Source organism: Strigops habroptila, chromosome 2 (genome assembly GCF_004027225.2).
Source record: "Strigops habroptila isolate Jane chromosome 2, bStrHab1.2.pri, whole genome shotgun sequence".
Lineage (NCBI taxonomy): Eukaryota > Metazoa > Chordata > Aves > Psittaciformes > Psittacidae > Strigops > Strigops habroptila.
Genome location: NC_044278.2, coordinates 109,856,926 through 109,881,875, shown reverse-complemented (window position 1 = coordinate 109,881,875; position 24,950 = coordinate 109,856,926). Strand labels below are relative to the sequence as shown.

Here is a 24,950-nt window from a genome sequence, read left to right as displayed (position 1 = left end):
CTGTGTTTACAGTCTATGATGTGGAAAAAGGTGTCCCACTGTGACTTGTTCTAGTTACAATCAAATTGACTGTAACAAACACAGAAGCTGTTGAAGTTCAGTGCTTCTCAGTGGGGTGTTCTTGTTCCCCCAGCTTATTTCTGGCTGTTGATACAGCTTTACCTCCGTGAAGCTTGTTCGTATATAAAATAACAAAACCAAGGCAGTTCCCGGTTCATCTTCACAATAAAGAAGTGTGTTGTGAAGTGTGCATTCAAGGAGACATGTATCTCAAGTATTTTTCTGGCTAAATATCGTTTTACAGATTTCTATCTGAAATACTGAAAGCCCCTTTTCACTTGTATGAATTTTTAAGTGTTTCCTTGCTTCTGTCATTTGGTGCAGTAAGAATGCTGCAAATCATGCTCATAGCTGCTGTTTCACAATAATGATGTCTCTGTTATAAATCTACTTTTTCAAGTGTTTAGATAACTTAAAAAAATTGTTTATAGGATGAGAGCTGCTTAAGAAATAAATCAAGAAAATAAATTTACTTGTAAGCAATTACTAAAAAACCACAACAGTAACTCATTTTCAGGTACTGAGGAGTAAAGTCAATGAACTAGATAAATGGTTCCCTGCATTTTAGCATGCTGTTTTGTCAAGTACTTTGGCAATATTGTGCAGTTTCTGCTGTGTCTTATTGACATATTACAGCTCCTTAATGCTTGGTTTTGTTGAGCAGCTTGGGTTTTAATAAACCTGTATGTCTGTGCGTGACTAAATGAGATAGCTCGTCAAGCATGGCACCACAATGCATCTAGTCGTATCTGGTAGCGGAATCAAAACGCCCGAAGGTTTGAAACACAAAGGTGGCTGTACGTGGTCTCCTTTCCAGTCTTCAACTGTCTTGAAGAATTGCCTCTAATATCCTGCCAGCTCAGCCATCGCCCCTTTGCTTCTGCTGCCTTTGAAGCCATACAGTAATAACTAGCTTTGTGTCAGATCACCAGATACGTTGCTGTTCCTATTTTAGCCAAAGCGTCTGTTGTTTGAAGTCCCATTTACTGCATTCCAGCTGGCGCTCAGGAGTTCATTTGGGCATGTTTAATCTTCTCACTAGGTTTCAACTGCTGTTTTTCTTTATTAACCCAGTGAATGATACTAAGCTTTTCCAGGATGATTGACAACAGTCAGGAAGAGTGTTAGTTATTGGAACTCCATTTGCTAATTAAGTCATCTTTGTCAGTAAACAAGTGGGAAGACTTTGGCTTTAATGTATTTGCTGAGAACAATTTCTTGCAGGCTGTTACTAGGGTAAAGATATGGGCCTTTGGAAGTGCATAAAGTTTCTGCTTTTGGAGCTTGTTTGGCTCCTACCAGAAGTTGGGGCTTTCTTCTGTTCTTCCAGCCATCAGACTGGCAATAACAAGCAAACAGGAACCTTCCTACCCCAATCAAAAAAAATTCCTTGTGCTTGCCAACTTGTAGAAGTCTTGTCAAGTTTCCTTATCTGTAGAGCTTGATCCTTATTGTGAAGGGCTGTGCCAAAACTAATATACTTGTTCTTTTGTCCTGCAGGTAATAGCATCTATTGTTTCATTGCTTTATTGCAATGTTTCGTTCTCTCCTCCTCCTCAAGGCTCCATATAAGAATTTATTTTATGATCCATTTAACAAATCTAGGACAAGAAAGTTGATCTAGAGCAATTCTAGTAATACAGAGGGACTGCACCATATTTTTATCATCCTATATCCAGTATGTAAGGCCCTGTCTGAAGCCTAAAATAATATATTACAGTTGAGATTAAATCCTCCCTTTTGGCAGTTTAAAACGAAGTGACTCTTAAACAAAACTATCTTACAGGATAATTCGGAGTTTTCTTCCATATTTTTATTGGGTAGATATGAGTTAAGCAGATGGATAAAAAATCTGAAACTTCAGGAAGAGATACAATAGAGTAACATGTTTCCTGACTCCTCTGTGGCTTTCCCGAATGAATGATGATTTTTATTGTTCTTGCATTAGCATTATAATACTGATGGTTGGTATTATATATATCCGTATTTAATAGTGCTGTTATATTTCTTTCTTGTGCTTAAGCCTTTTATTGTTTCCGGTCACACTGTAGTATGCTGCTTTTAGTACTTCCTCTGTTGAAGCTCCACAGAAAAAAATCTTGCTGGCCAGTTGACTTGCTTCAGCCCTTAACTAAAACAGGCAACTCTGTCTCAGTTATCTCCTTCCACTGACTGTAAGTGGTGTGTAGATGACTACTTTTGACTCTATGCCCCACTGAAAAACTGAACTGAACCCTCCTTTGGAATTGGGGAAAAACAGGGAACAAAAGGTGCAGGTGAGCACTGTTGTAAAATAAATGTTAACAGAGTTGTTGGTTAGAAATTCTCTCCTCTGGCAACTGAGGAATAACGGTTTGCGTTTTCACTCTTTTGCTGAGAGATTCCTGAGAGATTCCTCTATTTGAGTGCCTGCAGAAGAGCAAGGGTAACAGCATTTATGGTATTATTGAGACTTTTGAGCAGCCGTCCTTTCCTGAATCGTAGACTTACACTGTCAGTCCATAATGCTGATCAAGTTTTTATAGTAACTTAGAAGGTCAGTTGAGTCTGCTTGAAAGAGAATTTCTGTCCTGGGCTAAGTGAAATATCCTAGTTTGTGTACTCCATGAAAAGAGGACATGACTATCAAGATATGTATATGTTATAAGCTGAGTTAAGAGCGACTTTTGTAATGCCACATAGCTTGCATATGATAAAAAGTCAATTTGTTTGGTGTGATTTGCAGGAGCAGGATATATTGAGGGCTCTCAGGGACATTAAGATTCTGGGACATACAGTGATAAATGACATCTTGTAAAGGTGGACAAGGTCTCTGCTTCATCTGTCTGCTCTTTTCATTTTTTATTTTTTTTCGTACAGACAAGATAAGATGCTAGTGATACCACTTGCCTCCTCTTAATTGAAGAGGCAGTTGCTCTTAAATCTGATTTAATTCAGTTTTGAATCTTCGTCTCTCTTAAAGGAGGCCTGCTTATTGTACAACTGGTTCTTTCTGGGACTAGATGAATTTTGTAATCAAGTAAAGTGATGATGCTTCTAAGAAAGAAATTGATGAGTATAATTAATGGCACTGCTTGGTCAGTGTTGGTGGTTCAACTGCGATGTTGAACTTTGAATTCTTACAGAGTAACTCCTGTACAGCCTCTAGAAAGTTGTCCAAGTAAGCTGGAATTTTCTGTAGAATATTTTTTATATTTTCAGGTAAAATTAACTCTGTACAGAACCTGTAAATTAGTATCACAGGAAACATCTGACCTTAGAACTTCATTTTACTCCTTGCTACACTGAACACCTTAACCTTACTTTCGTAGAATATGATATAATACAGTATCTTCTAATACTTTCAAGCTATTAGAATTTTAGAGGCAGAAGTCTCCAAATGGTATAATACTGGATGATTTTATCAAGTTATCTAGTGAGTTCTGTAATTGTTACTTACATTCTTCCTACCCACTGTTTCTGAGTTACGTTGGACACACCTCCTTCAGGTTCAAAACATATAATGCAATAACACTGTCTGATTGCTGACACAGTGAAAGAGGGATCGGCATCTGTGTATGACTAATCCAGGGTGTAAAATGGAGACTCCACCTTGGATATTTTTATCATTTGTTTTCCTTTCCCTTGACATTTGTTCCACTGAGCCCTGCACGTGTTGAAGAGCGATAGGAGAGAGTCCATGCTCCCTCATTTCCTTTCACATTCACAGAGATGCTGGTCATTGTGGCCAGCTATTAGATTGTCCGGAGGAAAGAAATCTGTATTCCTTTTAGTGAGAGAATTTTTACATCTCAGTGTACTTGCAAGATGGAATCTTTTTCATTCAATCACCTCAAGGCCATATTACTACTTTTGACGTCAGTGGGTATGCAGCAGTTTCATAGAAAGGTTTAGGACTTAGTGTAGTAACTTGGTGGAAGAGCCAATAATAAAACTGTGTTTCTTTCTTTTAAACTGAAAACATCCTGCTGCAAACAAATTCAAGTTTATGTCTTGCTAACAGCTGTAGAGCAATCAGTTACTGAAATATCAAGGATGCTGTATTTGCATAAAATGGAGTGCTTCATCTTCTGAAGATCTATTTTGTTTTTATCTATACAAAGAGCAGGAAACACTTTGTTTAGCATTTAATTTGTTAATACATTTAATAATATAGTCTTCAGGTACAGCACAGTAGGAAATGTTCAGTAAGGATGCAGTAATTCTGGGAGAATTCTTCCCTGTTTTCCATGCTTTTAACCAAAAAGATAGAATTTGTTTACCTAATTCTTTATAACCTAGTTATTTATCAGATAAACATATGGAATTCTTTACTAATACAAGAGAAAATCTGTTCATGTCTGGATTGTCTAAAGACTGATGGTTCTCTTGTCAGACTGATGTACTCTACAGCAGCATGTAAAAATATGAAAGCAGCAGGCACTGAGTAAATACAGTGGTAGGGCAAAATCCTGGTAGAGATTCTATCACTTGGTTGCGGTTACCTTACATTAAAAAATAAAAAAATAAGTCACCTTACTGTGTGGATTCTTATTTAGAGATCTTTGAAAGATTTTCAACCCTTACTTCATTTAGGATAGTGGAATGGTTCTTACTGTTTGAGATTGCTTAAATTTAAATGACGCTTTTTTCTTTGTGTGTGTGTGTATGTGTGTGTCTTGATTTAGAGCATTAGGCCAATTTGTATATTTATATGCTGGGTTTTATTCCTGCCAGGAAAAGTGTTAGCCTTCTAATTTTGTGTCCAGCATTGAGCAAATGAGTGTTTATGGCTTTACGGTAAGAGAGGCTTAAGGAAATCCTAGAATCGCAGAATAGTTGAGGTGGAGAGGGACCTCTGGATGTCATCCCGTCCAACTCTCCTGCTCAAGCAGGGCTATCTGGAGCTGGTTGCCCCAGACCATGCCCAGATATTTTTTGAACATTCCCAAGAATGGAAACAGATACATGATACTTTTAAAACAGAATTTATGACTTGGCTTTTGTTCCTAACTTAACTTTACCATGATGTTAGATTAGATTTAGCAGATACCAGAATCTTAATTGCCAATTTTCACAGCTTCAGAATAGATACTATAGGTACATCCTTTATGACACAGAGAATTGTTGCTGGTTTTCTGGTCTTATCTGGACTAGTAGTGGTTTTAAGTATTGTCTAAGTTCATTCATTATCACATTCATCTCTGCATTTGCCATTAGAATGCCCAAAAAAGAAAATAATAGATTTATGTGATTCCACTGATATTCTGTATTAGTGATTTTATTTATTATTTTTGTTGGGCTGTGTACCATTCTAATAAAATTTTATGCTGTGAAGTTTGGGTTGCTTTGACATTTCCTTCATCCAAAGGTCCACTCTGTGTAATTCAAGTGAGAATAGTGCTCATAATCCATGGACAAACCTGGTTGATTGCCAAGCACTTGTGTTTTATTTTTTTCTCCCTTTAATTTCTTTTTACACAGCTTTTAAGTAACACTGTATCATGTTTTAGTGTATTAGAACGGTTAGAATGTATTATTTTGATACTGCCTGTGAAAGAAACTGTCATGAGCTTTATTTTAATCTGCAAGCTAATCTTGCACTATTTTAAACATGTCTACTTACATATGCAGTTTACCACTAGACATTTATTTCTTATGCTAATTTAATCTTTTTCAAGAAGTGTAACAGTTCTTCAGTTGTTACGATATTACCTGTATTAAAGTTTGAAATCTGGCATCAGTGTGTTTCATAGGTTTCTGGGATACCTCTCTACTTTGCTTTTGAAATGGTAATGGGGATTTTTGAATGAAGTCACTGCCAAAAAAGGTACTAAGAAGGAAACTCTGTAAAGAGAAAAAATATTTCATGCAGTAATGCATGAACCCTTGTTCCAGTGAAGTCGTAGTGCAGTAATTCTGATTTTCTTCTTTCCCCTCCCCCTTGTTCTTGAATTCTAGATTTATCCATGGCAGTGCAAAAATTTTCACAGTCTTTACAAGATTTCCAGTTTGAGTGTATTGGAGATGCCGAAACTGATGATGAAATTAATATTGGTAAGTTCTTTCTGTGCTCTGGTTGCAGCTACATTTTATATTGTTTCTTATATATTGCATATAATATCACAAATATAGTGGGGCAGTTCACAGGTTTTGGTTTGTTTTTGGTTTGTGTTTTTTTTTAATGGAGCGTGTAACAAAAATAGAAAAACTTCAGTAAGTAGAAGTCATACGAGACTTTAAAAACACATGTCAAAAAAGCTATATCTTTATGACATAGCTTGGTTCGTTGTAAAGTATTCATCAGTAGTCCAACAACTGATTCAACTGAGAATCTTCTAAATTCTGCTCTTATGTTTCATTTGCATCCAGTTTCCACTGAGATACAAAAAGGTATACTAGTTTTCTATGAAGTAACATAGATCTGCAAAAACCACTGAAATGCCTAGTAAGACACAGGAAGTACTTAAGGATCTAAAACACATGAATATGTTCTTTACAACTTGTGCATTCCTAAGTATATAGTTGCCTGAACTTTTGGCACTAAAATTTACTAGCTGCTTAATGTTCTGCCTCTGTGCACACCCAGAACTTCTGCATTTGCAGAATTAAACAGCTCAGCTTGTCTTGAATGTAAGTCTCTTTAATATCATCAAAACATTCTTCCCTCAGGAGAGTACTCCTGGAAACACTTCCAGGATTCAGAAATTCAGCCTCCCTTTCTTGCAAAACATTGCTGTGGTTGCAGTGATGCATTAGGGCAGTAGCATAGCAGCTGGAGTGCTCTAGCTCCTGTTGGTGAGAAACTTGGATTATAATCCATTTTTGGAATGGCTAAATTCAGTGTCCTGAGTCTTACATACCACATGGCCCCCACGTCTCCCAAAACATCAGAGAGGAAGGAAGACAATTTTTGAAGAGTAGTAGTTGTTCCTAAAAATAAGTAATTTGGCAGTACAAGAGGGAACAAAGGACTTCTTAGTATTTATTTAAAAAGATCTGCGTAATGCAGAGAGGAAGCTTGGATTAAGGTTCTTCCAAGCATATCTCTTATTATAACCTATTTTCAAGTCTTCTCTACCTTCAATATGTACCTTTTCCGGAGTTATAAATCATAGACCAAAAGTCTGAGCTGCTAGCTTTCACTGGCACAGTTTGCCCCATCATCACCCCACAACACTGTGATAGTTAGGAGACTGTCATCAGAGATGGTTGGAATTTGGTCACTGTCTTCCATTAACCTTTGGCAGAGGAATGGGAGGGGGCATTTACTGACATACAGAAGTAAGGGATTGAAACCAGTCTGAGCTGCTGCTGCTCAGGCATAAAACTCCATACATTCTTCAGGTGTATTAAGCTTGGAAAGAGACAAAAAATGAATGGGGTGTGTGCACTCTTTGGCATTCTGCATATTATTTCTTGGCTGTTAAAGTTAGCTTGTACATATTTTATGCATTTAAACTAAATCTGTAGTATCTCAGTTAAATGTCTTACATTTGGTCAATAACTTTTTTAAAGATCCAACGTTTTGCGTTTAAAATGAGGTGACTGGGGACAAAGACAACTTTCATTTTACTTGTAACCTAAATATAGCAAGGACATTTTATTGTTTAGACATTAAGCAGACATTTAAAACTACTTAGGAAAAAACAGAGTTCCTGAAGCTTGACAGATGATTTATTTCACTTGGAGCTTCAAAGAAGGGATTTCTAGGTTCTAAAGCACCCATCGCCTGATGGATTGTCATGCACATCAAAGAAGCTTGTAAGAGTAAAGGTAAACTGACAGGAATCAAATTCAAGTCTAACAGAGCTTGAATGATACTATGTGCTTCTATATGGTAAGGCTCAATTTTTGATCTCCTTAGAGCAGTGACCTAGAATTTATCCATATCTTTAACATGCCCCAACAAGCTGGATGTTTGCTTATCATCAAAGACAGCTTTATATAGATGAATCCTGCTCTCTGTGCAGCAATACTCTGACTTGATAAGTTTCGTACAAAACCATTGTATACAAAGGAGCTTCATACAGGAACTACATTCTGAAGATTTTAAAATACATTTCTATTTTATGCTTAGCATTGCAAATTCACACTCTGAATAAGGCTTCTTCTGTCATGTGATTATTTCTGTTTAAAAAAAAAAGTTTAAACTTTTTCAGAATTGAAATATAAATGATTTTCGGGGGAATTATTTTTTTTTTTTCTTGCCAATAACAAGTATTTGGAACTGACAGCTCTATGAACTTTTATTTTTGGAAGCAGTACTAGAGTTGAAGGTCTCTGTTCAGTAACTAAGTACAATGTAATTTTTTTGCCTTTCCTGCTAATGTGAGCTCTACTAACAGCATTCAGTTCTATTTGCATTTCCTGTAACCTGTGCCTTTTACATGCTCTCTTTATACAATTCACTTATTCCAGTACACCCATTACACAAAATACATGAGAAGTCATTTTAGTTAAGCTCCATGACACACTCAAGCAGAATTATGATGGTGTTCTTGATACTTATTTTAATCCAGTGATTTTTTTTTGTTTGTTTTAATTCCTTTGATTTCTAATTTTTTAAATTTCTTTTTATTTACAAATATTTAATTTTTTCATAGAAGTGGTGTTCTTTTTGTGACTGTATAATGCATTTTGGGTAATCTTTCCATGTTATTGCAAGTTACCCAGATTATCTACGTAGCCACTTTCAGATATAACATGCCCTGTTTAGAGTAAGACATTTCGTCTGTGGTTTGTAAGCTATTCCCCTTACTTTCTTAGAAAGCAGACTGTCTTGTTCCTCAAATAATCCACAACTTCATTTCTTTTTCTAAACTGTGAACATCAAAGGATTCATGCTTCAAAAGCTTTTTCAGATTTTCAGATATTTGCCAGCAAATTGGGTTTGGGAAACAGTGTTCCCCAGCTTTACTAGCTTCTCTCATTAAAAAATAAGCAGCTAGTAACAATTGCCAATGTTGTCTCTTCCTCTGTTTTGAAATGCATGTGGCAGCATGTGATCTGCAGCACATGGCTGTAATGTTTGATGGGGCCATGCTAATTGATCGTAGAGCATGGATATTAGCTCCAGTTGCATGTGATTCAGCCAAGCTGTAATTTCTTTGTGCAGTTGAAAAGTTATGCAGAAAGTGGCATCTTCAAAGCAAAAAAAAAAAATAAAAAAATGAGTGACTAAAAAGGCATAGCAGTAAAGGTTTGATGTATCTTAACCTTACTCTGAAAAAGTGTTGAGTTGCTTCCCCTGTCTTACAATTGTGGTTTCCTCAGTCAGAGATAGTCAAGACTTGGCACCACTGCCATTCACTTTATTGGACATACCACCTTGTGCTCAGTTATTGTCACCCCCCTTTGCAATTAATATTTTGCACAAAGATTAAATATTTTCTATTGATAATGAATGAATATAAAGGAGGTCAGTCATTTGACATGCTTAGTGAAGACTTGTGCAAAATAGATGCACGATTTTTACATATTTCAAACCTTATAGGTAACATAAAATTTTACACAGATGGAGTAGGTACAAAAACGTGTTTTAATGAACAAGTGTCTTTTTCCTCTTTTTACACTGTGCAAGCATAAATTTTGCAAGGACAAGGTCTGCACAGCTCCTCCTTTCCTAGTATTATCCAGCTTGTGTCACCTGATTCCTTGCCCAGGAATCTCCCTGATTTAGCCTCTTCTTTTCTTCTGCATTATCTGGATTGTGGCTGATACAGATGAAAGTAATAAACATTATTACTTAACTCAGTGGAATCCTTTCTTCTTTCTTTAACAAGTTCTTGTCTCTTTTGTATTATGGCTAATTATAGATCAGTGAGTTTTAATATCAGCATTGTAAGACCATGCTTGTCAGAATTCAAAGAGACCAAGACAAATAAATACATTCTGATATTCTGGCATTTTACTTTAGTATCTGTTTTTTATTAGCGTGCTCTATTTAGGAAAAAACACTGAAAGGCATGTGTATTTCACTCTGTCACTACTGGGTTTGAATTTTTTTTCCCCTGAAGAGAATTATATTATGACAGATGTTCCAGGTTGCATCAGATGCTTGATTTAGGAATGCAATAAGATTATTATGATCTATGAAATCATTATTAATTGAGCCACAAGAATAGGTCAGAAGTTCTAAAATGTGGCACCTTTGCTTGTGGGAACTGACTTTGCTTGCTGCTAGCAGTTGTGGCTCATGTGATCTTTGCTGACTCACACTTCAAGTCATTCATGGGATTATTAAAATTTCTAGCAACCAGCCATTTACAGAACTGTTAACTCATACCAGGCAATCATGTTGTATACACCAGTTAGTTTTAAGTTGAACTTTGAAAAATCAACTAAAATGTACTGTGAAGAAAGAACTTTAAAAAAACCCAGACAAACACAACAAACAAACAAGATGCCCCCTCTCCCCCGCCCGAAAAAACCCAAACAAACCCCCCTCCCCCCAAAAAACCTACCACCAAAATAAAAAAAAGAAAAACCTTTAATAGTAGTTGTTTGTTAGAGTCTACCTCTGTGTTCATAAGGCTCTCTTGTTTGAGTTGAGCAATGATGCCAAAAGCTCAGTCTTCTTTATTGCTTGTACTGGGCATCCACGTGCACAATGCTTCTGAGCTAGCAGCTGCTCTACCCTCTTGGAGAGCCTGTCAGAGGGCAAGCATCCTGTCATTCAAAGCAGCAAATAGATCTGTCTTGCAAAATTAATGTATAAAACTACATAAATAAGAGAAAAAAAATCAGTAAGTTTCCCTTCCCCCCCTAAACGATGTAAGAGGTTAATTGGCATTAAAGAGGTGCTAAATTCTTTTTTTTTAATGGTACAAACTATGTATGCAATGCTCTATTAAAATGAAGAAAAAAAGAATTTATAAGAGCTTTATGCCTGACTGAAGTATGTCAAGGCAGATCTTCACAAATTAATCTGTAGACATTGCAGTCTCCAAGTTAGACTCTTTTGGAGCCATTCGGAGCCTAATCAGGAACCTCAGAAAGTAGCTGTTAGGCTAGTCACGATTTCAAGCCACTGTATCTCTATTGTTTGTGGTGTGCAATGGTTTTTTGAATCTGCGTGGCTGTTTTGGAATTATAAATTAAATGCTAGAGCCACTTGCAGTCTGAATCACTTGAATATCTTACAGGTCATCTCCTTAATTACTTGAGGTTAGCCTTGATGTTCAAGGAAGTTGTTTTTAGGTTTAATATTCTACCTACTTTGGACTGAATTCCCATTTGTAACCAGGTTTCTGAATGGAATTACCAAATAGATCTAACCAGATTCAAGTTAGATTACCAGATAGATCTAACTTGAATTCCAGTGGCTGAGGTCTCGTACTGCCTCATCAAAACCAAGCAAAAAGGAGGATCTTGCCACCACCTTGAGGGTAGAATTCTGGGGGTGGATTTTTTTTCTTTTTTTTTTTTTTTTCAGTATAGGCAACATCCCAGTAATGTTTGTAGTGCTTGAGTTTGTTGACCTTGTGGAACATATTAAAGACAAGCATATTTACCAAGGGCGGATTTTTTGGATGGGTGGGGAATGGTTGAGTCCTGAATTAGCATAGAAAGCTGTTTGCAACTGAGAGTGAATTTGCATAGAAAGATTGTGTTCTGTTTTTCCACAGTAATTACCTGCCTAGATTTGCCAGCTGCTTTTCCTCCAGTTGGAAGAATGAATTTTAAGATTAACTTTTTAGGTGACCTTCAAAGCAACTTTGCATAAGCTACTTGTAAGATCTGAATCTTTGGTGTTCCTGTTGGAATAATTTTATCTACAGAAGTTAAACAGTAACAAATTATGGGAGGAACTCAGCACAATCAGGGTGTGAAATGCCTAAAGTATTTGTTTAAAATCTGTTAAATCTGTTCCTACCATTCTTTTTTTTAATCCCTGTTGCATGTTTAAACAAATGCCACCTGTTTCTGGAACACTATTGTATCTTGACTCAAAGAAATGAGTGATTTTTATGCTAGTGCTAGGATCTCATGGAGGCTTCAGAACAGCATCTGCACCAGAAAGAGAAGGTTGGTATTCTGTTGGTCCAGCCCAGAGCCCTTGTCCTTGCTGTGGAAGGTCAAATGAGGCTGACAAAGCAGGAAATACGATGATGTTGCAATAGGCTTTTATCTGTGCAGGAGGGAAAGGTTGAATAAGATCAACAACAGAACAACAGAGACCTTTTTTTTTTTTTCTTTTTCCAAGATGCGTATCAGAAGGTTGCTAAAATTTGCATGCTTCATTCCCTGTTTACCTTAAGATGCGTATTCAAAGGAAAAAAAAATATAGACTGGGGTGACTGATGCAGTTACTGTCTGTCTTACTCTCCTTCCATGGCAGGACTAGCTGGATGTAAAGTAAGAGATCTCCTGAGTCACTTCAGTTTACAATCTGGTGTTCTACAGGAGTCCAAAATTCATGCTAGTTCATTTTATTGGACTGCAAAGTTTGGTGTCTCAGACTGCCACTTGCCTCGGAGCAAATATTGTTTACAGGAAGTAATTGAGACAGGCAATAGACAGCAATAACTTCAGTTTGTTCTGGTGCATTCTGCTTGGGAGATTAAATGAGTCAACATGTGATCTGAACATCTTGAGTAGACAAGAAAGCAAGTCCATGCTGCTCGTGGATGAAGTATCTGTTTTGTCCCTCATTAGTAGTTTGATCTTTTGGACTCTTGTAGATCACAGAATCATAGAATGGCTTGGGTTGGAAAGAACCTTCAGTTCATCTAGTTCCAATCCCCCTGCCATGGGCAGGGACACTTCCCACTAGACCAGGTTGCTCAAGGCCCTATCCAACTTGGCCTAGATGCATTCTAGTTTATTGTTCTCATTCTATGCCTTCAACATACGTCTTCTTCCCTCCTTTATCACTTAGCTTTGTTGTTTCTAGAGTTGGGCATCCCAGTGAAAGTATAAATGCCTGTGGGGAGATGTTCTGAGGACTAGAGAATTGTCTTACAGAGTTGGTTTGAAAATAACTGATATGTACTGTTGCTGCGTATCATACTCTTCTGGTTAAAAAGTCATTAACACTTTAGAGCTGTCAAGTTAGTATACCTCCTGAGCAATAGACACTTGTGTTCAAAAACAGGTAGTGGTTTGATCAACTCAGCTTTGGGATACTCATCTTCAGGTTTGAGCAAATAAAGTGAAGGATTTGTACTTTCTAAAATCAAAATCCGTAGTAGAGATAAGAGTTTTAAGCACAGGAAGTCCTTGATCCCTTTGTAGTCCTAAATTCAACAAAGCAATTATGGCAAACCTAACATTTGTTTAAGTATTTGGTGATATTTTTCCTAATTAAAGTGTTTCACCATTCACATAATAAATGCAATAAATTTTACAAATCAGATAAACAGTATTAATGACTCTCAGCTGTATTCTGAATACATTGCTTTTACTTCTGCTATTTCAGCACCTGCAAAGAGCCACACACAAATAAGGTTTGTACAGCTGGAAAGATTGAAATATCAGGGTTTTTTCCTTTCATTTAAAATATGGATGTGCCTCTGAAGAATTGTGGATTGGTAAGCCTGGAATGTAGTCATAATTCTAACTCCTTTGTTTGTGGAATGCTAGGATTGAATATTACTTTTGCAGCTTAACCACTGAGCAACATACAATATGTTATTTCCCACATTGTCTTGTTCTTTATCTGTTCAAAAAACTTGAGCATGAAGTAGCCATTTTTTTCTCAGAATGAAAGATTTGTAATTGTAGTCAATTTATATTGTGATTCTTTCTAGTGGGGTTGGGTGTCAGTCAACTCCTGAGAAGTCTGATCTGTCCAAGTCAAAGGTTAACGATTAATTTAGTTAAGGTAAAGATTAATTGGATTAAATGGACTTTCACAGTATAGGAAGTTATGCTGTTAGTTTCAATGGGCGCCAATTCAAGCTCCTAGGGTGTCAAAGTAGCTCTCCAGAAGCACTTTAAGATCACTTCATACCTGTTCGACAAAAGATCATGTGTTGAATAATGTTCCCCACACCCTGCTGAGCTATGCAGCTATGGAGCTCAGCCGCAGGGTAGCTGGGCATTATGGCTCCATCAGAGGCTGATTTCTGTTCAGTGGATATGATAATTTTAAACCCTATTTTGTAGTGGCATAGAGATGCAATATTCCTTAATGACCACTTGTTTAGAAACAGCACCTCTTTATTCTGTGAGAACACGGTGAAAATAGAAGATTTTTTGTGACTAGTCCCAAAAGCCTCCATTCCTTCACAGAAGTGTAAAGGAAGGGGAGAGACAAGAAGAGTGATGTACTTATTTGTGGAAGGACTCTGTGAGAGAAAGTGACTGCCAGGGAGATCCATTCAGTCCCATATTCCTAACAAAACAGAAGAAATTGCTTAGGGGGTTTCAAATGTTTTTGCTGTCACTTTATGATGCCATGTTTTGGGAGAGGTGCTATAGACTGATGGAAGTCTAGAGTGGTCTTTTTCTACTGCAGCTCTGCTAGTGTTATATTGAAAATTTGTTGGGTTGAAGAACTCATGCTGCAGAAGGTAGATAAATTTCCAAATGGAATTATATTTTTTCAAAATATTTGCTGCTTTTATAATTGGAGCAGAACAGGGTAATACACAGGGTAGATACATTGCAGCTGTTTTTTTAAGGAACTGTTAAAAGTCTGGTGGTGGTATTTGAAAAATTGTTTGCTGTAGGTTTATTTTGATTTTGTTTTTACTAACATACTGTGGGATAGACAACCATTATAAACTTATTTCAGGAGTCTTTCAGGACTCTAGGAAACATTCTGCCCTTGTTTGATCCATTTAAAATTTTCTACTTGTCTTTGCTTTGTGAGGTTCTGTATGAAGAGGTCATGGCAATTTAGTGATATTAAGTCAAGTAATTGGATTTATTTAAATTGTGTGACATTGCATGTCTTAAGGTTATCTCTCCAAACATTGTGTTTGACAAGTGCTGACAGTGAATCTGGAAATTCTAGATAACCTGACTTTCTTGCAAGTCTTAGTTTGCATATAAACGTGTAGCTTTTTTTGTAGACTTTTGTTGAAAAGAAGTGGAGTGGAAAGTGCAAATGTCTTGGCTCAAAGTATTGTTTTAACATTTGTACAAGGCTTATATTTGTTTGTTTAAATATTTGTGATACAATAGCTACTTTTGATACCAAAGAACTCTTGAGTATGGTACTGTTTGTAACTGGATTTAGATAGCTATGCTGGCAAAGGTTTGTTTCAATAAAATTCTGTAACAGGGAAAAGGATTTTTACTTCTAAGAGTGGTCCTACATTTCGTGCTTTACATTATGAAGGTTTAGAAAAAAACCTTCATAAAATACCTTGCTGTATTTGCTCATTAAGTTTTGCAAGATTAAAATACTTTAGAGTTAAAATTCCAGTTACCTGATACGGTATGTACATATTATATTCTACTTGGAAGCACATCTTACAAAGCTTTGGGCTTTGATTAAGCTCAGATCTTGATTTGCTGCCTTACATGGTTTACATACTGGTCTGTACTTTGAGGCACGTGTATGCTCAGGCAGGAGGTTCCGTTATTACTGTGGAACTCACTGGCCTCTTCTGCTGGTCTGTCCTGCATCTATATTGTGACAAAACCCAAAGACTGGTCAGGGGAAATGCTCGTGCCTGGTGTATGGCCAGCAACAGAAGAGCTTTTAAACATCTGTTCATGAGCAACACTCCCTAAAAAACACATAGGGATTGAATGCCATAACCCACAGGGGGTCAGGTGGGGAGACTGTTACTGGATCTGTGATAGTTTCATTACTGGTTTTGTTTTCATGGGGAATTTGCAGCATTTATTACCATCTCCCTGTCCTAATCCTGTAAAGAGCTAATATGCTGCAAATCATGATGTAGAGGACAAAATATCACCACATTTACTCTGAGTTTACAGTGCTTTAGCTCAAATGAAGTAGAGAAAAGCCTTGGGTTTTGTTTGCTTACTTTTAGTGACGTGGATTTCAGTAGCTGTGGTCTGATAAAGTTCTCTGCCAGTGTATAGTGGAAGATGTGATCATATTTGGAGAACAGTATGTAGCCCTCGAACCATAAAGTTAAATGTAAAAGTCTTGTCATTTTTCTTGCTTCCTCATTTCTGTAATCTCTTTGCGGAACTTTTAAACCAGGCACTTTTCATCAGTGTCTCTTTTGTCTCTTATCATGCTTTTCCTTCCTAATGTCTAATGGATTTGTTTGGCAAATTTGGATTTATTTTTGTAAGGTAGCACACTTATTTTCAAGAATAAAAAAAATTGGCAAAATGCCTCTCTTCACAGTTCAAGGTGGTAACTGCGATAGGACACAAAGTTACCACTGGAAGTTGTGCTTCCTGGGAGGACCTAACTCTTAAACAATAGTTATTATCTATTTTTCTTATCAGCATGTCTGTGTTAAGTCAGGATAAGCCATCCTTGAAATTGGATGGAATTTTTAGGTTTTTAGTTCATCAGAGTTAAAAGTGCAGTCTGGATTAGGTAGAAATTTCTTCAAAATCTGAAATATTGTGGTACTAATTGATAAGCCCTTGCAGAGTGTGCTTACCAGATTAATTGTGGAGCAAAAAGTAAGAATGTTCATTTATTGAGTCCAGAATTGCTTCACTTTGTCTGCTCTAAGTATGTCTTGATTCTGTCGTAAGAGCAGTACGGACTAGACAGAGTTGCTTTTACCTTCATGTATCTTCCCATGGTGGAAGTCTTCAAGGAAATTTGCGGTTATTTGGGCTGTGAATTTAAACTACTGTCTGCTGGCAGAATTTGCTATCAATTTGAGAGTGTCTGTCAGGGTATTTCCATGCAATTTTAAAACCCATACACTTGAGTCTTTGCTTCAGCCCGTGTCTTTTACTACCAGAAGTACATTTCATTCTATTATAGGAAGGTACAAATAGCTTTTTATTTTCCTGTTCTTATGAAGTTGTGTTAAATTTAAACATGGACTAGAGGAGTGCATGAAGTCCTTATTACAGATCCATAAAATCTAATACCCAGATTAGGGAAGTAAGAGAAACCAAATGGAGGATAAGGCAGCTCGTCCAAAATTAATTTTCCAAATTTAAACGAGACTGAAACCCCATGAAGAAACAAACCATTATCTTGATATTCTAACTTATTTTTCCACAATAGAGTCTTCTAACATGATTTGCCTTTTGACAGCAATACTCCGCTTGAATTTAAAGCAAATCTGATGTGCTGATAGTTTAGAAATGGAAATTTGCATAAATACCTAAGCAATATTATATTAAACATAAACAACAGAAAGCAGTTACTCTGTTTCATCTAATATCTTGAGAATGAAATCTAGAAAGGAATGAAATCAGTAAGAAAAACAATGGTTTTAAATCCTGCACTCGTTTCCCCTTTTGTCTTCTTTTCTTCTCTCCCAGTAAATATTACTTATGGTACTCAGCTCAGTGTTCTAACCGAAGTTTCTCCAAAAAAGTTGGCACTTGGAGGGTGAGGAAAGTGGACCTAGGGTAGAAGTAGCAGAAGGAATAGTAGCATCCTACAAAAAACGAAACCCTGAGCAATAATTGGGAAAATTTAACAGACGTGTACTTGTCCAAATACATCTTTCCTGAAAAGCTGTTTAAACAAAACTTAAATACTGTTTTCTGTAGGGATATGTTGCCCTTGTCTTACACTACCATTTTTTTACTATTTTACAGCAGTACGCAAGCACAGTCAACATTGGTTATGAAATATTTCTAAATTGCACAAATTATTCTTTATTTCAGCTTGCAGACTAAGGTCTTGATCCTGCAGCTTGTTCCCTTTCAGCTAAACTGTAATTCCATTTAAAGCTGTAGATAGTTGTATACTTTTAACGTTTTATAGGCTTTATTCAGTTGGAAAAGGGAAGAAAAAGAGTTGTGAACAAACCAGTCCACATTATGACAGCAGCAAAGGAAATATATGTTGTATAAGATAAAGGTATATTGAAATATATAACCAACATATTGAAAGAGAGAATGGGAAGCTTTGAAGCTGTCTTGAAGTAAGGAGCCTCATTTCAAGACAGTTCTCCTTCGGATTTACATTTTGGCATGTTGAAAACTTGCCATAGTGGTGATATTTTGAGACATCCATTTGAGTGACCTTCCAGTATACACTAAAGATCCAATATGGGTATGTATATATGTAATATATATATATGTATATATACAATATATTCTGATACACACTACAGATATAACACAAATGGCTTTTATGACACCCAAAATTCTTGTTAGGTAGAAAATACCGAGAAAGCAGATTATTGTCTCTTTATTCCAGATACTTGTGGTGGCTGGTGTTAATCTGAAATTTGTGATTTTTTTCTGTCTGATCAAGAAACCATCTGTTGCTCCTCTAGTCCCATTCCCACCCCATATGGTTTAAAGCCACAGAAAAAAGGGTGGGAATTTTATTTGATGTTATGGTTTTTTGAAGAACTGCTTGAAATTGCACTTGTGGCTGCAAATAATGCTGCTCATTAAAAACTCTGGAAGACGTCTGTATATTAGTAACTCTAATACTATATTTACTTTCATTTTAGAACTGGAAACTAAAGTCTCTTTTCCCAGATCTCCCAGCGCTCATGGTCTCACACTTACTCTGCTTTGTCACCGAGTCTAGTAAACAAGTTTTAATCCTTAGGAAATTTCCTTATGGGTCTCAGGTCCATCTTGAATTCTGATCTAGTAATCTATTACTTTGTGGGAAAAAATCCCTTGGAGGCTTTAGTTGAAGCTCATGTTCAAGCATGAATTCGGAGCCTGCTGTAACACACCTATGCTAGATATAACCAGTTCTGGAGAGAGGCTTGACTGGCCTTCCTCCCAAAGTGTGTTGGGAACAATGTACAGCACAGTCCTGGCATTTCCCCAGTCAGATCAGGAAGATATAATGAAATCTTTGCAGGCTTGTGCATTTTTGCCTCTTATACAGCAAGATACCAGAAGACCAAATGACATTTCTGTATGTGTAGAATCATAGAATGATTTGGGTTGGAAGGAACCTTAAAAAACATTTAGTTCCAACCCCCTGCCATAGGCATGGCCACCTTCCACCAGACCAGGTTGCTCAAAGCCCCGTCCAGCCTGGCTGTGAACACAGCCACAGCTTCTTTGGACAACCTGTTCCAGTGCTGCACCATCCTCACAGTAAAGAATTTCTTTCTAACATCTAACCTAAATCTCCCTTCTTTCAGTTTAAAGCCATTGCCCCTTGTCCTGTCACTATATGCCCTTGTAAAAAGTCCCTCTCCAGCCTTCTTGTAAGTCCCCTTTAGGTACAGGAAGATGCTCTAAGGTCTCACTGAAGCATTCACTTCTCCAGGCTGAACAAGCCCCAAATCAGCCTGTCTTCACAGGAGAGGTGCTCCAGCCCTTTGATCATCATATATCTTTTCCATGCTGGCATTCAGGTATTTGAAGGTAGTGCTGATATCTGCTTGGAATACTATAAAATGTTGTTTAGTGTACTTCAGAGTATTTAAAATTGCCTATGCATTTTTTAAGACTGCATGTGTAAGTGTAAGTTAAACCAACAGTCCATTTCACAGAAAAGAACATTTATTTTTATTGTCTTCCACAGTAACTTTCCATTCCATCTCAGGTTGAACATTACCTTTCAAGCTTGGCTTTATGTCTTTGAATTAAGAGTTGGTCATATAAAACCACTTCTAGGTTTCATATATGTTGCTTTCCTTTTCCAATTAAATATAAATGGCATCATAAACTATTGTATGTAACATTCAGTTGTGCAATATAACACTGTACTGTTTAGAATTAAACTAATTATTGGTAGAGTAGCTTCAGTAATATCCATATGTATGCTGTTTTAAGGTGAGGCATTCTCTACACAAATATAACAAACTTTATATAGTTTATAAAAAACAATAATGTTTATTTTAAAGTTTATTTTTTTAATTTATTTTTGCGCTGCATCATAAGAAGTGTGACCAGCGGTTGAAGGAGGTGATCCTGACCCTCTACTCTGCTCTCATGAGACCTCACTTGGAGTACTGTGTGTGGTTCTTGTGTCCCCAATATAAGAAGTACATGAAGCTGTTGGAGCAAGTTCAGAGCAGAGAAGGGCCACAAGGATGATAAGGGGGCTGGAGCACCTCCCATGTGAAGACAGGCTGAGAAAATTGGGGCTGTTCAGCCTGGAGAAGAGAAGGTTGTGTGGTGACCTCATAGCGGCCTTCCAGTATCTGCAAGGGTGCCTACAAGGATGCTGGAGAGGAACTCTTTAATAGGGACTGTAGTGATAGGACAAGGAGTAATGGATTTAAACTTAAACAGGGGAAGTTCAGGTTAGATATAAGGAAGAAGTTCTTTACAGTGAGAGCGGTGAGGCACTGGAACAGGTTTCCCGAAGAAGTGGTAAATGCTCTGTCCCTGGCTGTGTTCAAGGCCGGGTTAGACAGAGCCTTGGGCGATATGGTCTAGTGTGAGTCGTCCCTGCCCATGGCAGGGGGTTTGGAACTAGATGATTTTGGGATCCTTTCCAACCCAAACCATTCTATGGTTCTATTAAGCACATGTTTTTCCCTAGGAACCACTGGGTTTATTTCAATGCAGTAAATCAGAATTCTAGAGCATAAATGAGGTATAATATTAATAATGCATTCTGTAATTTCAGATAAATGAATTTTTTTTTAATCCTTTCTCTTTTCGCCCTCATTTACTTAGTGCTACACTAAGCTTCACTTCTCTTTTGATTATGCGAGTACAGTTGTTTTTGGAGCTATACCATATGTTTGAAATATTTGCTTCCTTACAAAGCAAATGATTTAAAAGATTTCACTTAAAAATAAAAAGCATGGTTTTTTAGTCTGTTTAGTTGGGGTTTTTTTAATAGTGGGAGCTCTTTCTCCTGAATTAGGGAAATCTTGTAGCAAATTATTGCTGGGTTGGGAACATTCCAGAGAAAACAGCTGGTGACCTACTTTAATTGTGATGAATGAGACTGCAAGTGTACAGCTGGGTACATATATATACCATTGTTTTTGCTCGTTGGGTGTTGCTTTTCACAGGCATCAGTTCCATCATGATGCCAAGTGTATCTTACAACTCCTTTAATAGCCCTTAATTAAAAAGCATACTGTAAAACTGTTTGAATTTTGTAAGCTAGTATCTTCTAATGGCTTAGAATAATATATTAAGTCAGCACTTTGTATTACTTAATGGCCCATCAATAACAATAATGCTTCTTGAAAATAATTAAAAACTCCGTTGTATTTAATGTAAGTTAGGTTACATACTGTACTTTATATTATTGGTATGTTTTCAGAATTTACTTCTTATCAGCACATTCCCATGACATTTCCGCTTGTAAAATACTTGACTCTTCCTTCCCTCGCCCCCTTTTGTATTTACAAAATTCACTTTAATTCTTCTCTGTGTATTCTGATTAAAAAGAAGGGAAGAAAAAAAATGTTGTTGCAGCATTAGTAAGAAAAGATTGTGAGGGCTGTGTGTAATTCTTGGGCTTCCTAACAGACAGCAGTGAGCCGCAACTGACACAAATGTTTCTGATTTTTAAATCTTCTGTATTTTAACTATGCAAAATTATGTACCCGTCTGTCCTCCCAGCCCAGGGCCCAAGTGAGGCGGAGCTGTCACTGCTCTGCAACCAGAACGGGGCTGTGGGAAAAGAGGGGAGGAAGAAGGGAAAAGTGTACGCTGGGAAAAGAGGAGCGCAGGCTGCTTTGCCTTGCCTTGCCTTCAGCACTGGTCCCACTGCAGCTTCCAGTACAGATGAAGTTCTCTAGGGACAGACCCTGGCTTTTAATGAGGTCACACTGAGTGTGGGTTGTATGGGAAGAAGGGTGTAATAACATGAAAGATTCAGAAGTACTGTAATACTCAGTTGTGTTGTAGGAGAGCTGGTGGTGGTAAACTGGGTTTTTGATGTTATCTGGTGCCATCGCAAGGGCAGAATAACCAGTGGGATCACGAGGGACATCCATGTTGCTAAGCTCTGTCTGTGTACTTTGTGTGCATCCTTCCTTATGGTCTGAATTACATGATTCACTTGTTCTTCTCATGCACCTCCTGAGATGGGAAGGGATGGTCCATGGCTTTGTGGGCCTCTACTAGTGCAAAAAGGATGGATGTGGTGAGTGTTAGGCAGGGAACAGTGGAGGTGCAGTCAGGATTGATGCAAAGGTGTCCGCAATGAAGGTGTCTCTAGGATCAGGGGAACAGTTTGTCTTAGTGTTTAGAGTGTAGGTTTTGTGTTCTTAGTGAAATTTTGGCATTTATAATTCCCCAAAGGTGAAACCATGGAGAATAAAAGATGGAGACAGCTTCTCTATCTTTGGCTGAGGCACTGTATAGGTGACATATTTAGTACTTCTCTATTAATGTGAAATGTTGAGGAAAATCTTGATTTGCACATGCCATTTAAATATTTTGTTTCCTCTTTGTGTCTTGGATTTATTTAAACCCTAACCAAAAATTTCGATTTTTGAAACTAAAAATCCCTCTGCTTCTGCCTTGTCGTTAGGAAAGTTAATCAAAAGCTTCTCTTACTAGATTTTCTTTTCTCCTTCTCACAGTTCCTTGCCATCCTTCTGCGCAGTTTCTGCTTCTTGCTCTTCTGCATTTATTACCTTTTTGCTCCTAAATTATTGAGTATTGCCTGACCAGAGAGGATTTGGGGTTTTTTCCACAACTGAGTTGCCTTTGTCTGCTAGTCCCACACTGTTTCCATTTGATTTAGATCGAGTCCTGTCCATACTTTGGGGCTGGGAAATGGCAGTATTTGTGCTTGGCTGCTGAAAGGTGTGAAGTGCTAACTTTCCTGTTGCAGATGATGAAGAAAAAAAAAATCATGAGCCTTTGTTGTATTAAGGATGGTTTTAATGATGTGATCAGGAACCAAAGTGAAGAGTATCTTATGGCTTGATGTGGGTAGGGAAAATTGAAATTTCAGTAGATTGGTATCTGGTATGATTGTGGTTGGTATGATAATTTCTTTTTGAAATTTGAAATTATTCTGTCATTGTGAGTGACTTCACAGTAAAAAAAAATGGAAAAAAGGAGGAGGAATGGAGTTTTAATATGTGACTGCAGTAATACATCATCTTGTAGTTAAAAGTGACCAGTTATTTCACTGATATAATCTGGAAACTGTTTCTCTTGATGGCTTTACTAGGAAGTCAGTTGTTTTTCTGAAGTGCATCCTAATTCCCTGAATAGGTAATAAAATTCAAACAATACGTTTATCTAGTTTGTTTGAAAAGATTAATATTTTTTTAATGGTGGGTAAAGAATCACTCTGCCGCATGTGCAAGGGATGAACTGGCTCTGTCCTGGTTTCAACAGGTAAGGATAGTTGTTAAATTTGGGGATATCAGTGTGAAAATATGAAATAGGCTCATTCTTTATTTAGTTTTTAGGATTTTGTGATGGGTACATAATTATTCTTGAATGTAATGCTCAACAGATTTCTTACCAGGTAAATTAACCCGTCAGTTCACATCTATTTCTTTACCTAATTTTGACTGGTGGGACATTATAAGCTGATTCTAAGAGACTGACTTAATTCAATGGATAGTAAACTATGTTGTTGATATCAAGCTGTAACTGGTAAAGACTGAGCTGGTAAGTAACTGAAAGGCTCAGCTGGTGAGCCTGAGTCGAGGAGTTAAGAAGTTTGTGCAGGAGGCCTAGAATTTCTTTTACTTAAAAGGTGGCAAAATTTTCTAGTGTTTGTGTACTCAGGGAAAAATATTAAAGGAAAAGGCTTAAGACCCAACTGGATGGACATTTAACTTACCAGCTGTATTTGGACTAAACAAAAGCTCATGAGTAATAATGAGGAAAAAAGAATTTGTCAGCAAACAATGACTTAGAGGTCAAGATATGCAAGTATAGCATTACAGTTGGAAAACGTAGCAGTTGGAACGTTTTTCCAGCTTTTTACAGCTGAAGTGTTTTTCAGCTGTAAAAGTTAAAAGAGAGCAAGAGGAATGCAAGGGTGACTTCTGCAAGGTCCAGATGGGGTGTAAAGGATAAAAATGATTTAGGTATGGTCCAAAAATGAAATAGCAATTCATGAATGCAGACAAGGCAGTTAAGGCAAGCTGGATACTGGTTCCCTCTTAGAAGATATAGGAACATAGCAGATCCTCTAGGAAATGTGCTTGTTTCGTTAAAAATTTCCAGGAAGTTGGGAGAAGATGAAGCCATATTATTGGAGACTGTCACATTCTGTAAAAACACTGAAGAATATGGAAAAATAGCCAAGAGGACAAGACTTCTGTTAGCATGCCCTCAGGAGTGTATGCTGTTTAACTGGGGAGACTTTTCCAAGCCAGTTCTTCTGAGAAATTCTGCAAGTTGCGTTTCCTTGAGGTTTTTTTTTTTCCCTCTTTCAAAGGTGATTTAGATTGCCTCAAGTTTGTTTTGAGAAGCTGTAGGATTTATGAATCTGCATTTCGAGATGAGAGCTTTAAACCATGAAATTTAGCATCCTGACATTGACAGCAATTGCTGCTAGATGCATCAGAAGAAAGCAAAAAAAGCTACTTAGCTCTCTTCACATGATTCTTCTCCATCATTTTTGTCTGTGGAACTCTTATGCTGAATTCTGAATAACCCATATGCCCTTGAGAAAGTATATAAATGGAAAGACAGATTTTCCTAGAGAGATTTGCACCACTTGCTTATATGAGAATGAAGCCTTAAGAGTTTTTTAATGTTTTTCCCTTCCTTGCCCTCTTTTATGGGTTAATACTTTTATTATGTTTCACTTGACATCTGCTATAGCCCTTTGACTTATATTTGAAGGCAGTTTTGCGCAAAGACTCTCAGTTGTAACAGAATTCAAAGCTTGCTAATAAATCAATCATCTGTTCTCATCACATGAGGGTTTGTACTTGTAAAACATAAAGCCAAAGAGCTGCTGA

General features: G+C 37.2%; 1 protein-coding gene across 2 annotated transcripts in view; it reads left to right on the top strand.

The window, feature by feature from the left end:
- Positions 1 to 24,950, top strand: part of ARHGAP42 (Rho GTPase activating protein 42) — a 159,358-nt gene that overhangs the window by 31,309 nt on the left and 103,099 nt on the right. For both annotated transcript variants that reach the window (XM_030475695.1, XM_030475696.1), the window contains exon 2: positions 6,001 to 6,096. In XM_030475695.1, coding sequence (XP_030331555.1) covers positions 6,001 to 6,096 — 96 coding nt within the window. The remainder of the gene's footprint in view (positions 1 to 6,000; positions 6,097 to 24,950) is intronic.